Source organism: Notolepis coatsorum, assembly GCF_963971535.1.
Source record: "Notolepis coatsorum genome assembly, chromosome: 14".
Classification (NCBI taxonomy): domain Eukaryota; kingdom Metazoa; phylum Chordata; class Actinopteri; order Aulopiformes; family Paralepididae; genus Notolepis; species Notolepis coatsorum.
Genome location: NC_140178.1, coordinates 110,159,989 through 110,174,566, shown reverse-complemented (window position 1 = coordinate 110,174,566; position 14,578 = coordinate 110,159,989). Strand labels below are relative to the sequence as shown.

Below are 14,578 nucleotides of genomic sequence, written 5' to 3'. Positions count from 1 at the left end.
TTCAAATAACAAACTCAGCAAGACCGACGGCTTCTCAGTTACAGTGGGTGACAATATTGTCACAAGGAAAGAAGATATTACCTACCTGGGTTCCATCCTAGAGGCAAATCTTTCCTGTGACAAAATGGCATCCAATGTAATAAAAAAAGTCAACCAACGAACTCGATTCTTGTACCGGATCTCCTCACTGGTAAACAAGAATACCCTGAAGACTCTGGCAGGAGCACTCATTCAAGGGTACTACGACTATGCTTGCACCTCATGGTACCAAAGCACCTCAAAGGCGCTAAAAACAAAATTACAAACATCTCAAAACAAACTGGTCAGACTACTGCTTGACCTTACTCCTAGAACCCACCTCACCCCTGCCCACTTTGACAACTTAGGATGGCTTAGAGTAGACGACAGAGTACAGCAACTTGCAATGGGCCTGGTCTACAAGATACACTACACGACCAAGGTACCCATGTACATGTCAAAATACTTCCCAAAGGTCAGTGAATACCACGATCACAACACCAGAGGGAGCTCCACAAATCATGTTAAACCCAGATTCGGCTCAAACAAGGGACTAAACACGTTTCGCAATTATGCCACATCAATGTGGAACGCCCTACCCAAAGCTGTAAAGGAATGTGAATCACTACCCACTTTCAAAAACACTCTCAAAAAACACCTACGGGAGACTGCAATTCGAAACTTGCCCCTGTAAATGTCCTAACACAACCCCCTCCAATGTACAGTAAATTACCAAGTATGGTCTTGTCAATATTCCAATGTACAGTTTTGTTTGTACAGTTGTACAGTGTACAGTGTCCCCCACCCACCCCTCCTACCCAACCCCCCCCCCCCCCCCCCCACTACTACCCAACCCCCCCCCCCCCCCCCCACCCACCCACCCAACCACCTCCAATGTACAGTCCCCCCCCCCCCACCTACCCAATCCAATGTACAGTTTCTACGGCAAATGTATATACTTTTTTTTTTCTGGGCTCTCTTTGTATCACAAACAGTACTGTATTTACAAATATGGTATGTCATAAATATATAGATGTAGCAGTACTGTCTATCTGTATGTCATGTATGTCATATATGTTACGATGAATTGAAAATGGGGGACCCTGATGTAAACAAGATGAAAGTCTTTCTCTGGTCTGCATCCCCTTAACAATTGTATGTATTGAGCTGTACTGTACTGTACCCATTCTGCAATCTGTTAATAAAGTTTTCAATCAATCAATCAATGTATGTCATATATGTTATGATGAATTGAAAATGGGGGACCCTGATGTAAACAAGACGAAAGTCTTTCTCTGGTCTACATCCCCTTAACAATTGTATGTATTGAGCTGTACTGTACTGTACCCGTTCTGCAATCTGTTAATAAAGTTTTCAATCAATCAATGAGCGTTACAAGGGTGTTTATCAACCGGTGGGTGGCAGCAATGAGCACTCAGCCGTGCTGGTCTGCCGGTTAATTAAACAAAGAAGAATACCGGACGTGACGTAGCCTTTAGCCCCGAGAGCGCGCTGAAGGTCCGCTTTTGAAAGAACGTCAAGAGATTCTGTCGACAACGCTGCGGTATTCTCCTGGTAACATGTCTTTTATATTATATCCAAATGGTTCTTCTTTGCGTATGTCGTAGTAGCCACCGTGTATAATCGAACAATTAGTGTCACGTTGCTGCGAAGTCAAGAAGTAGTTTTGGTTCAACTTGTTTTGGTTAAGCGAGCTGACGTTACAGCTGCTGCCTCATAGTGACGTATACAGTTTATTATTATTATTATTATTATTATTATTATTATTATTATTATTATTATTATTATTATTATTATTATTATTATTATTTATGACTATATTTATATAGTAGCTGAGTTCTCTATTCCATTCACATTCACAAGGGCCCGCTTATATCAATATCGATTCGTTTAGGGACGTTTCAGTTACAACAATACCATATTTAGCTTAATAGTATTTATACGAAAGAGATTCTTAGAACGAAATGCTGCAAATTGTACAAGGAACCCCCCCTATCCTGGTGCATTATTATTAAAACTATTATTGTTTAAGGTTACAGTCGGTATTTGTGATAGTAAATGGTTAACCTTCTGTGGTGTGGTAGTGAAAGGGTTAACCGTCGGGGACCCTGATGGAAACAAGACAAACGTCTTTCTCAGGTCTGCATCCCCTTAACAATTGTATGTATTGAGCCGTACTGTATTGTACCCATTCTGCAATCTGTTAAATAAAGTTTTCATTCATTCATTCATTCAGTGTGGCAGTGAAAGGGTTAACCGGTTGGTAAGTGCTGCAGTGAAAGGGTTAAAGAGACACTTCACAAACAATATGCTGATTTATTTTGCACATAATCTCACACAAATCCCCAAACTTGAAACAGTTGTGCACACATTAATTTAGTTGAGAGTAAACTCATTTACTCATCGGGTAGAAAAAGGGGTAACCACTGCGCTCAGACAGGTGCGTAGTCCAACATTAATTAAGTCACAAAAAAGGGAGTAGGGACCGCACTCGAGGAAAGTTGTTGTTTTTATTTAAATTTTAATATGCACAATTTGTATGAGCACAAAACGTGTTCAGCCATCCGGCCTTCATCAGTGTGCAATGATAGTTGCGACAAACAAACCTTAACTAGGCTCTTACTTGACAACATGCAGATGGGAGCAATCGGCAAACAGGCTAGGTTGACGTCATGATGATCTGTAATTAGCAGGGCTAGATTGACAGGTAGATATTTCATCATTCACAGTATCGCATGAATGCGTAATGGAGCCAAATTGAACTCTTCATTCATACCAGATGGATACATAGACTGGAGCCGATGAATCCATACACATTCCCGTTGCAAAAGGAGTTGAATGAATGAATGAATGAATGAATGAAAACTTTATTTAACAGATTGCAGAATGGGTACAATACAGTACGGCTCAATACATACAATTGTTAAGGGGATGCAGACCTGAGAAAGACGTTTGTCTTGTTTCCATCAGGGTCCCCCATTTTCAATTCATATAGACATTTATGACATACACAACATTTATGGCATAGGGACATATAGGTATTTAGTACTGATACATTTGTGACATAGGCGGTATTCAAATATACAGTACTGTTACCCCTAGATCCTGACAGAGTATATACATATGATGGGGAGGGGACTGTACATTAGGAGGGGGTGGGTGGGTGGGAGGGAAATATACATACGGCGGGGAGGGAATATATACATGCGGTGGGGAGGAGACTGTCTATTAGGAGGTGGTGGGGGTTTTGGGCATTTACGGTGGCCAGTTTCGAATTGCAGCCTCCCGTAGGTGCTCTTTAAGGGCGGTTTTGAATGTGGGCAGGGATTCACATTCCTTTACAGCTTTGGGTAGGGCGTTCCACATTGTTGTGGCATAATTGCGAAACGTGTTTAGTCCCTTGTTTGAGCCGAATCTGGGTTTAACATGATTTGTTGAGCTTCCTCTGGTGTAGTGGTTGTGGTATTCACTGACCTTTGGGAAGTATTTTGACATGTACATGGTTGTTCATGGTTAGGTTACCACCTCTTCTATTAAGAAATACCATCTCTTGGGGCGCCTGCGTGCCGCAGCGGTCTAAGCGCTAGTCACAACGCGCGAGACACCGGTATCGAATCCGGCTGTCAGCGTTGCCTCCGGCTTGGGCCGGCTGTCATACTGACTCAATTGACAGTCAGCGCGAGGGGAGTCGATGGGTGGTAATCTGGTCGTTGTAAACAGCGACTCCTACAGGTTAATATGCACAAATTGTGCATATTAAAATAATAATGACTTTCCTCGAGTGCGCTCCCTAGTACTCCCTTTTTTGTTTACTCATCGGGGAGATTGAATCCTTGTGTTGTATTAATAAAAAAAAATTTACTGTATGAAGCACAATCTCAGGGGGCTCATACAGAACCAAGCAATGTAATGTACATGTACCTTATGCCGTCGCCGGATTTTCAAAATAAGAGTATCGCAATATGAATCGACCAATTTTTTTTTCGTTGCATCGATCCTATTTGATTATTGATAATAGATCGATATATCGATCTGGATCGATGTATTGTCCCACCCCTATTAGCCTAGTCATCATGGATAACTTGGTTAGCAGCTAATGTTAGCCCATTGCTCGAGTCGTGTCAATTACAATTGCATGTCATTGAAGGTCCGCGCTGGTCATGTGTCTATAATGAAATGAGAGTACACCTCTGTGCTAAAGCAAGTATCATCTCAGCCACACAACGTGACAACATATACTCAATGTCCTGTCCACGATATAGTAATTTACTACATCATGTAGAACAAGCCGCGATACATCGAGTATACTCGATATATCGCCCAGCCCTATCTAATATGTGACTAACCAAAACTTGAACTACAGCTCAATGAAATGATAAGGTAGCAGTCCCTATAATATAAGGTATTGCTATTTTTTATCTACACTATTTAGTTCAACCACCGTTGCGGGGCATTTAGCTACCTGGCTACCTAGCCGCAGCCGGGATTTAAAGCCAACTAGCCGGCTAACCCAGCTCGCTAAATGCTGCATGTAGCTAGTTAGCTGAACTGGAGCTAGGTAGCCAGTTAGCTAAATCCGCTACGGTGGTTGAACTGGAGCTAGGTAGCCTGGTAGCTAAATTCCCCGCGACGGTGGTTGAACTGGAGCTAGGTAGCCAGGTTGCTAAATGCCCTGCGATGGTGGTTGAACAACACTTTTTTTCACTGGTAGTTTGTGGAAATGAACCAACTTTCCTCTCTTTCACACGGTAAAATTTGTTTGAACAGCCAGGAGCAATACAAAAAGAACCACTGCGGTCCTGTTTGGTAGGCAACGTTGCATTTACAATTCACTGACACTCCATGTTTACTAGGCAGCTACCCAGCAGGAGCCAGACCAAACCAACACCGTGACGTCACCAAACAAAATGGTGGCGCCCATGTTGATAAATGCTTCAAAAAAGGATATAATTGTTTTTTCTTAGAAACTGCTTATTTTTATAACGTGATTTTTTTTCTGTGGCTTATCTAAATACTAATTTGATGCTATGACTATGTTTATATCGCTATGCTTCATCTCCCCTTTAAAGTCATTGAGAAATTAAATTCCATCCATGATCAAATTGTTCTGAATCAAGAAATATAATTTTTTTATCTAAAGTTATAACTAATTGTCGGAAATTGGTTTTAAGCCATAAATATTGGATCCAAATTCTATATAAAAAAAATGCATTTAAAAGTGCTTTTAACCCTTTCACTGCGACAATACACAGACGTTTAACTCTTTCACTGCCACACGACAGCAGGTTAAAACCGTCGGTAGTGTGATGGTAAAGGGTTAACCTTCTGTGGTGTGGCAGTGAAAGGGTTCAAATTAGGGATGTCCGATATTATCGGCCGATCGATATTATCGGCCGATATCGGCAGTAAAATGTGATATCGGAAAATATCGGTATCGGTTAAAAAAAAAAAAAAAAAACAATAACAATATTTGTTATATATATATATCCAGTGAAATGATTAGTTACCTGAAATTATTCAGTTTTTTGGGGGGGGGAAACCCTGCATATATCGGTATCGGTTGATATCGGTATCGGAAATTAAGAGTTGGACAATATCGGAATATCGGTATCGGTAAAAAAGCCAATATCGAGCACCCCTAGTTCAAATGAAAAATAATGCTTGGAAAAGTACTTGAAAGTCCTTGAATTTCATTTTGCAATGTCTCTGACTGTGGGAACCCTGCGTCTTGTTGTCCGTGTAGCGGTCCTCTTCGTCCACCATGGCTCAACCTCAACACAACTTCCAGGAGTTGGAGGAGTCGTCGGAGGCGCTCAACGACTTCATCCTGGGCAGCAAGGCTGACCATACAATCAGCCAAATGAGAGACGACACGCAGGCCTACATTGAGCGATGCATGGAAACAAAGATGACTGCCAACGAGATTTTAACAGGCAAGTAATACACAGGGTTCACACAAGGTCCTTGAAGTGCTCAGACCTACTCCTATCTGAGCTCCGGGAGGGTCATCAAGGAGAAGCCGCCTAATCTCAGTCCTTGCCCCACAATGGTGGAACGAACTGCCCACCCCAGTTAGAACAGCCGAAACCCGTACAATATTTCGCCGTCGACTAAAGACGCACTTCTTCAACCATTATCTGAAATAAAAAGATATCTAACCCTAACTAACCTTACTGTCATGCAGTTGTCCTAATAAACTAACCTACACTGTAGCACTCAACACTTTGATGAACATTGTTACTCAGCTGATAGAGTTGTGCTCTTCCTGATGACTTGTCGTACAGAACTTGTAAGTCGCTTTGGATAAAAGCGTCAGCTAAATGACAATGTAAATGTAAAAAAATATAGATAAGATATTATCCAAAGAGGGGTCCGGGAGGGGGGGGTTCGAGCTGGAGCATATGTGTATAGGTTTTTAGATAACAGGTATTAGGGGTATATCCTGTATAAGACATTTGACTAAATGGTAATTTCATTGGATATACACTGTGAAGTAATGCTTGTATATCTTATCGAGTGTTGTCATGTTTGTTTATATGTTTGTTTAAAAAATAATAAAAAAAATAAAATACAAAAAAAATATATTATTTTGTTGATCCCCTTGTTGGGCATCATAATGGGGGAGGGGAGGTACAGGTATGGACAGGGTAATGGAAGAAAGAGATAAATATAGGCAAATATAAAACTCGATCTGAATATAAAAATGTGCGGGAAAATAAACTGGGTGTAATCAATCAAATTAAATCTAAATACAACAAAAATATGATGCAAAGTAAACAAAGGTGCAGCTGCTGAGGTATGCCCTTTTTTAACCCTTTCACTGACAATACAGAAGGTTAACCCTTTACTATCACACAACCGACGGTGATGCTCCATCATTAGCTCCTCCTCCTCTCCTCTCTCAGCTTTTGGCCAGACCGAGGAGAAGGTGAGCCAGGACCTGCTGGACCTCCAGGAACGGAGGAGCCTGTGGGAGCAGGAGATGGGGAGGCTGGAGGAGCAGATCCAGAAGTACACCGCCAGTAACCACACCCTGGACGCAGAACACCAGTATCCTGTGTGCATGATGCGCTTGTGCTAGGGCTGACCTTCAATTATTTTTTTTGGAATTCGAAGCTTCGGTGCCGAGATTCGATTTTAATTCGAAGCTTCGAGATAAAAAAAATAAAATAATTATAAATAAAACTTTTTTAAATTATTATTATTATAATATATTTTTGTGTTGTGGAACTTGTACAGCACTTTGTCAGTGCTGTAAAGTTTAAACCTTTTTAAATCTTAGACAAACGAAACACTTTGCTTTCATGAAATATTGTAAGCCGTCATTTGAGGCTTTATAAAAGCAGCACAATGAACACAAATCTGTCAGTGCCGAGTCCGACCTCATCTTAAATAACAAACGGCATTGCTTGTTGTAGTTAACAAAGAGAGGCAGAGTTGATTTAGCAAAAAAAATATACGATTTTTTTTATATATATATATATTCGAATTTTATTTTCATATTCGAATCCCATGCCCATCGAACGAAGTATTTAAGACAGCGCTAGCTTGTGCCACGTGTATTTTCACCAGGGTTGATGGTGTTTTTCACCAGGTGTATGGCGACTGTCCAAACATTTATGTAGTCACCGAGAGACTAAATCGGGGAAATAATTATACCTGCCAGTCATGAAATCACAAGGATACAGTGTTTGGTTATTTTATTGATGTTAAAACAGTTCATATAGTAGTATCATAATAAAAAGTGGGTTGATTTCACGGGTTGATTTACCTTGTGTAGCGTGCAGTCAGCAAAATATGACTTCCCCGTTCCCCCCCCTTCACCGTTCCATACCTGAAACCCGCTGGTGAACAGCTGACTTTTACTACTACACCACGTGACCCCTTTGTGAATGGCGTAACCATAACAACGCATGTTGTTTGGTGTTATTGACCAGGGTTGATGGTGTTTTTCACCAGGGTTGAGGGTTGATGGTGTTTTTCACCAGGGTTGATGGTGTTTTTCACCAGGGTTGGGTATGGTTAAAATTTAATTTAGGGTTGGGTATGGTTAAAATTTAATTTATTCATATATTTCTTTTACAAATCTCTGTCCCGATTCTAATAAATTCACACTGTGCTCGTAAAATAAATGTCCAGGTTCGCACACATCTATTTTTTAGGTCGCACTGTCGAGCCCTGTCTTTGTTTACTGTCGGAGACATGTCAGTGGATGAGCCTGGTATGTATTCATGTTGATAGTTGATGTCAGTGGATGAGCCTGGTATGTATTCATGTTGATAGTTGATGTCAGTGGATGAGCCTGGTATGTATTCATGTTGATAGTTGATGTCAGTGGATGAGCCTGGTATGTATTCATGTTGATAGTTGATGTCAGTGGATGAGCCTGGTATGTATTCATGTTGATAGTTGATGTCAGTGGATGAGCCTGGTATGTATTCATGTTGATAGTTGATGTCAGTGGATGAGCCTGGTATGTATTCATGTTGATAGTTGATGTCAGTGGATGAGCCTGGTATGTATTCATGTTGATAGTGGATGTCAGTGGATGAGCCTGGTATGTATTCATGTTGATAGTTGATGTCAGTGGATGAGCCTGGTATGTATTCATGTTGATAGTTGATGTCAGTGGATGAGCCTGGTATGTATTCATGTTGATAGTTGATGTCAGTGGATGAGCCTGGTATGTATTCATGTTGATAGTTTATGTAGGTGGATGAGCCTGGTATGTATTCATGTTGATAGTTGATGTCAGTGGATGAGCCTGGTATGTATTCATGTTGATAGTTGATGTCAGTGGATGAGCCTGGTATGTATTCATGTTGATAGTTGATGTCAGTGGATGAGCCTGGTATGTATTCATGTTGATAGTTTATGTAGGTGGATGAGCCTGGTATGTATTCATGTTGATAGTTGATGTCAGTGGATGAGCCTGGTATGTATTCATGTTGATAGTTGATGTCAGTGGATGAGCCTGGTATGTATTCATGTTGATAGTTTATGTAGGTGGATGAGCCTGGTATGTATTCATGTTGATAGTTGATGTCAGTGGATGAGCCTGGTATGTATTCATGTTGATAGTTGATGTCAGTGGATGAGCCTGGTATGTATTCATGTTGATAGTTGATGTCAGTGGATGAGCCTGGTATGTATTCATGTTGATAGTTTATGTAGGTGGATGAGCCTGGTATGTATTCATGTTGATAGTTGATGTCAGTGGATGAGCCTGGTATGTATTCATGTTGATAGTTGATGTCAGTGGATGAGCCTGGTATGTATTCATGTTGATAGTTGATGTCAGTGGATGAGCCTGGTATGTATTCATGTTGATAGTTGATGTCAGTGGATGAGCCTGGTATGTATTCATGTTGATAGTTTATGTAGGTGGATGAGCCTGGTATGTATTCATGTTGATAGTTGATGTCAGTGGATGAGCCTGGTATGTATTCATGTTGATAGTTGATGTCAGTGGATGAGCCTGGTATGTATTCATGTTGATAGTTGATGTCAGTGGATGAGCCTGGTATGTATTCATGTTGATAGTTGATGTCAGTGGATGAGCCTGGTATGTATTCATGTTGATAGTTGATGTCAGTGGATGAGCCTGGTATGTATTCATGTTGATAGTTGATGTCAGTGGATGAGCCTGGTATGTATTCATGTTGATAGTTGATGTCAGTGGATGAGCCTGGTATGTATTCATGTTGATAGTTGATGTAGGTGTATGGCTGAGTTTACTTTCAGTTTGGATTTAGCATAAATCTGAGTTCTTTTTTATATATAGGTGTATGGCTGAGTTTAGTTTTTGCATACATCTTTTTTTGTTTAATAATTATAGAGTAACTGCAGAGAGAATTTGAGAAAGGGATGAATGTGAGAGAGGGAGAGAAAATGCAATTTTGAGTTTGTGTGGACGTTTGGCTGAAATCCCCATCTCTCCAGACTACAGAGGGTGCAAGGGTTCTGAGTAGGAAGAGCGTTTGGGTCCTTAACTGTGCCCCCAGGTTCCTGAAGGGGGAGCTAGAGAGCCTGAGGAACTCCGAGCAGGAGCTTGTGTCTCTGCAGCAGGAGGTGGATGAGGACACCACAGAAATCATCCCTTCAGCCATGTGAGTCACTGTAGTCACACACACATTTGGACGTAAAGCCCCAATCCGGTATTTTACTTATATAAATGTGTATGTTCTTATACTTTTGTATTATTTATTCTTGTTAGGGAAAGTAAGCGTTTTGGAACATCAGAATATGTGTGTTTTAGTCTAGTGTTTACGGTGTAGTGTTTACTACAGACGGTTAAGTGGTGGTAGTGAAAGGGTTAACCTTCTGGAGTGTGGTAGTGAAAGGGTTAACCATCTGGAGTGTGGTAGTGAAAGGTTAACCTTCTTGGGTGTGGTAGTGAAAGGGTTACCTTCTTGGGTGTGGTAGTGAAAGGGTTAACCTTCTGGGGTGTGGTAGTGAAAGGGTTAACCTTCTGGGGTGTGGTAGTGAAAGGTTATCCTTTTGTAGTGTGGTAGTGAAAGGGTTAACCTTCTGGGGTGTGGTAGTGAAAGGGTTATCCTTTTGTAGTGTGGTAGTGAAAGGTTAACCTTCTGTAGTGTGGTAGTGAAAGGTTAACCTTCTGTAGTGAAAGGGTTAACCTTCTGTAGTGTGGTAGTGAAAGGGTCAGCAGATAAGATACCCTTTTCTACCCTGTGCATGCATTAGGCTTAGGGAACAGCCACACCTTTAGCCTAGCTTAGCGTCATTCACTGGAAGTAGGTGTGCCAGTGTAGCCTAGTTCCCAACAGTCACGACATACACTCCAAATACAAATCTCACTCTGTTGACCCGGTCGGGGGGGGGGGGGGGGGCTGCTCTCACTCTGTTGACCCGGTCGGGGGGGGGGGGCTGCTCTCACTGACCCGGTGTGTTGTCGTCCACAGACACCTGGCTCAGCTGTACCACACAGCCACCAAGATCAAGTGGGAGTACAACACGGAGCCTCACATCCTGAAAGGAGGTAACTGTCACAGTCGTCAGATAGGGCTGTGCAATAAACGATAACGATTATCGCGATATATTTTAATAATCGATCTGTTTTAAAACTGGGCAGTTTTAAAACCAGAGACTGTGGACAGTCTTGTCTTTCTTGCTGCAACTTAAAGTAATGGCTTTGCTTGTCCAAATGACAATACTGACCAAATTGAGATTTATTTTTCTCTCGTCCATTTATTTAGTTTGCGTTCTAATTAAGAATACAGTTTGAAACCGTCTGTACGCAGTAGGCTATGTGTGCTAGCAGAGCTAGTCTCCAGGCGCGAGTCACGGTGCACGTGTGCGGTGGTTTGTCCACCAAAAAAGCGCCAAAAGATAGAAAAGAAACTAGCAGAGCCAGAACTGTTCAACTCCCCTGGAGCCACAGCCAGCAGAGAAGCCGGTTTACTTTAGCTTTCAAACCAGCTGCAGCCTGAGAACTGGAGTGTGAGGGGCTGTAACACTAAGGCTGTGGTTACACTAATGGCCAGTTTTCGTTTCGTTGTCGGGGTCAGTTTCGCTTTTCAGAACGCAACGTAATGGCAGGCAAGTTAGACATTGTTTTTGCCTCCTGAGCACAGTGATGATACATGTAGTACAATGCCAAAGCAGTAGGTGGCGATGTAGTTCAAACATGAAGGCAATTTTCAACCAATCAGAAAAGTTGAATGTGCCAATACACTTCCTGCAAAAAATCCACAATCTACCATCTTTAGATGCCTCGCGTGAGCCATTTAGCCAAGTACTTACTTAACGTACTTAAAATAGACTCCCCCTTCCACCTGATGGACACATACTATGTACCTGTACTACTATTATTTATTATTTATATACATACAGAACTGCTCCACATGGTTTTTAATATATCATGCTTTAAGTACTGTAGTTTTAATGTAGTTGGTGTTTTTTTATATAGTAGTCTTTTTATTGTAGTTTACATTTTTTTTTTATATATATATATATATATATATAGTGGTGAGTGTCTATGTATTGTGACTGTATGTTTGTCTTTCAACCACTGCACAAATGAAGTTCCGAAAGGAAAATAAAGTAATTTGAAGTTGAAGTAGCATTTATTTCAGCAAAGAAAGTGCAATAAACTAAACGGATACATTCACTGTGTTCTGCCTCAACTAACATCAACACAATTGACCACCAAGAACGGAGTTTAGTCTCACAAAAAGATCGTCGCTGATTTAAACTTTAGGGAACTTTATACTTACACTCCACTACATTTCAAGGGAAATGTTGTACTTTTTTACTCCACTACTTTTATCTGAACCCATCAGTTACTGGTTAATTTGAAGCAAATGATTTTGCATAGAAAACATAATATATACAAAATGTGAGGTACCAAAGCACCTCAAAGGCACTAAAAACAAGATTACAAACATCACAAAACAAACTGGTCAGACTACTGCTTGACCTTACCCCCAGAACCCACCTCACCCCTGCCCACTTTGACAACCTAGGATGGCTTAGAGTAGACGAACGGAGTACAGAAACTTGCAATGGGCCTGGTCTACAAGATACACTACACCACTAAGGTACCCATGTACATGTCAAAATACTTCCCAAAGGTCAGTGAATACCACGACCACAACACCAGAGGGAGCTCCACAAATCAATGTTCAACCCAGATAAGGCTCAAACAAGGGACTAAACACGTTTCGCAATTATGCCACATCAATGTGGAACGCCCTACCCACAGCTGTAAAAAAAAATTTGAATCCCTACCCACCTTCAAAACCGCTCTCAAAGAGCACCTACGGGAGACTGCAATTCGAAACTGGCCCCCGTAAACGGTAGACGTGGCCAAATCAACTGTTTACGGAAAAGACTGCGTAAAACAACTGTGGTGGATGACGGAAGAATACTTTCCCTGGTGAAGAAAAACCCCTTCACACCAGTTGGCCAGATCAAGAACACTCCAGTACAGGAGGTGAATGAATGTATCTGTGTCAACAATCCAGAGAAGACTTCACCACGGTGAATACAGAGGGTTCACCACAAGATGTAAACCATTGGTGAGCCTCAAAAACAGGAAGAGCAGATTAGTTACTCAAAAACACATTTACAAAGCCTGTACAGTTCTGGAACAACAGCCCATGGACAGATGAGACCGATGAACTTGTACCAGAATGATGGGAAGAGAAGGGTATGGAGAAGGAAAGGAACTGCTCATGATCCTCCTGACCTGAATCCAATTGAGCAGCGTTTCACTTGCTGAAGACAAAACTGAAGGGAACATGCCCCCAAGAACCAGCAGGAACCTGTTGCAGTAGAGGCCTGGCAGAGCATCACCAGGGACCAAACCCAGCGTCTAGGATAGAAGCTCCTTCTGAGTCTCTCTGTACTGGCCATGAGTCTTTGGTTATTCTCTTAGCCTTAAAGCACATCTTGTTTCATTTCAAGTCCATTGTGGTGGTGTACAGAGACAAAATTGTGTCAATGTCCCTTACCTACTCTTACTAGTTATGCTGCTGGCCATTGTGACCATCACTGTACATAATATACATACATCTGATTAGCACTATTACTCGGTAGTACTCATTTATATATTTTATACCCAGTTTAATCACCTGTACATTGTATATTACTGTTGCACTTTACTGCTACATTTGCACTCTGGTTGTATACCAAACGTATTTCCGTTGTACTGTACTTGTGCTGCATGATGACGATACATTTGATTCTGAATTGTGATGATCCACACAAGACTCTTTTTGGAGCTTGTTAGTTGATAAAAGAATTAGAGACTTTGTGGGCTCATACTTTATACACATTTGAATAGAATGTAATCTAATCTAAACCACACACACCAGCCTGCAGGTTTTCTATTGTTTTGAAACTAGACTTGTTGTTTGATGTTTGTTTGTTTTGACCGTGTGTTTCCTCTTGCAGTTCACTACGGACCAGACCTGGCCACGCCCATCAACATCGACACCACCGTGACATCACGCTGTCACATCAGTGACCAACTGTGGGCCCTTGTCAGCACTGAGTGGTAGCTGTAGGGCAAAAAAGAAAACGCAATATATGATCGATTTATTTTGTGTGGTGTGTTATAACAAAACTGTTGTAAATAAATATGTTGAAATTGAGAAGTTTGGACTTATTTTCTACAACTGAAATAAAAAGAATTGTATTCGAGTTAAGTACCGAAAAAAGGTACCGTTGGGTACTGATCCCGAATTCCAGGAACTGGTACCAGTTCAAATGTGAACGGCACCCAACCCTAGATACAACGTTAGCCATTGTTTTGAAATTCAAATCAACCATTTGCATTGAAAGTGTTGTTCATCCATGATGAAATATTCTGAATCAAGAAATAAATTTAATTTAAAGTCTAACAAATAGGTTTAAGCCATAAATATTGCATCCGAAAAAGAGAAACACGCTTTTAAAAGTTAATTGTATCCTTTTTAATGCCCTTTTAAAATGAAAAATAGTGCTTGGAAAAGTACTTGAAAGTCCTTGAATTTCATTTTGCAATGTCTGTGGGAACCCTGAAAGACTATATATA

At 41.1% G+C, this 14,578-nt stretch overlaps 1 protein-coding gene across 1 annotated transcript; it reads left to right on the top strand.

Moving 5' to 3' along the window:
• The first annotated feature begins 1,519 nt into the window (after positions 1-1,519).
• spc24 (SPC24 component of NDC80 kinetochore complex) lies at positions 1,520-14,109 on the top strand. The gene is made up of 6 exons (XM_084329896.1): positions 1,520-1,593; positions 5,783-5,972; positions 6,945-7,089; positions 10,044-10,148; positions 10,962-11,038; positions 13,957-14,109. Exons 2-6 carry the CDS (start codon positions 5,801-5,803, stop codon positions 14,061-14,063), a joined length of 606 nt encoding a protein of 201 aa, XP_084186022.1. The 5' UTR covers positions 1,520-1,593; positions 5,783-5,800; the 3' UTR covers positions 14,064-14,109.
• The last annotated feature ends 469 nt before the right edge of the window (positions 14,110-14,578 follow it).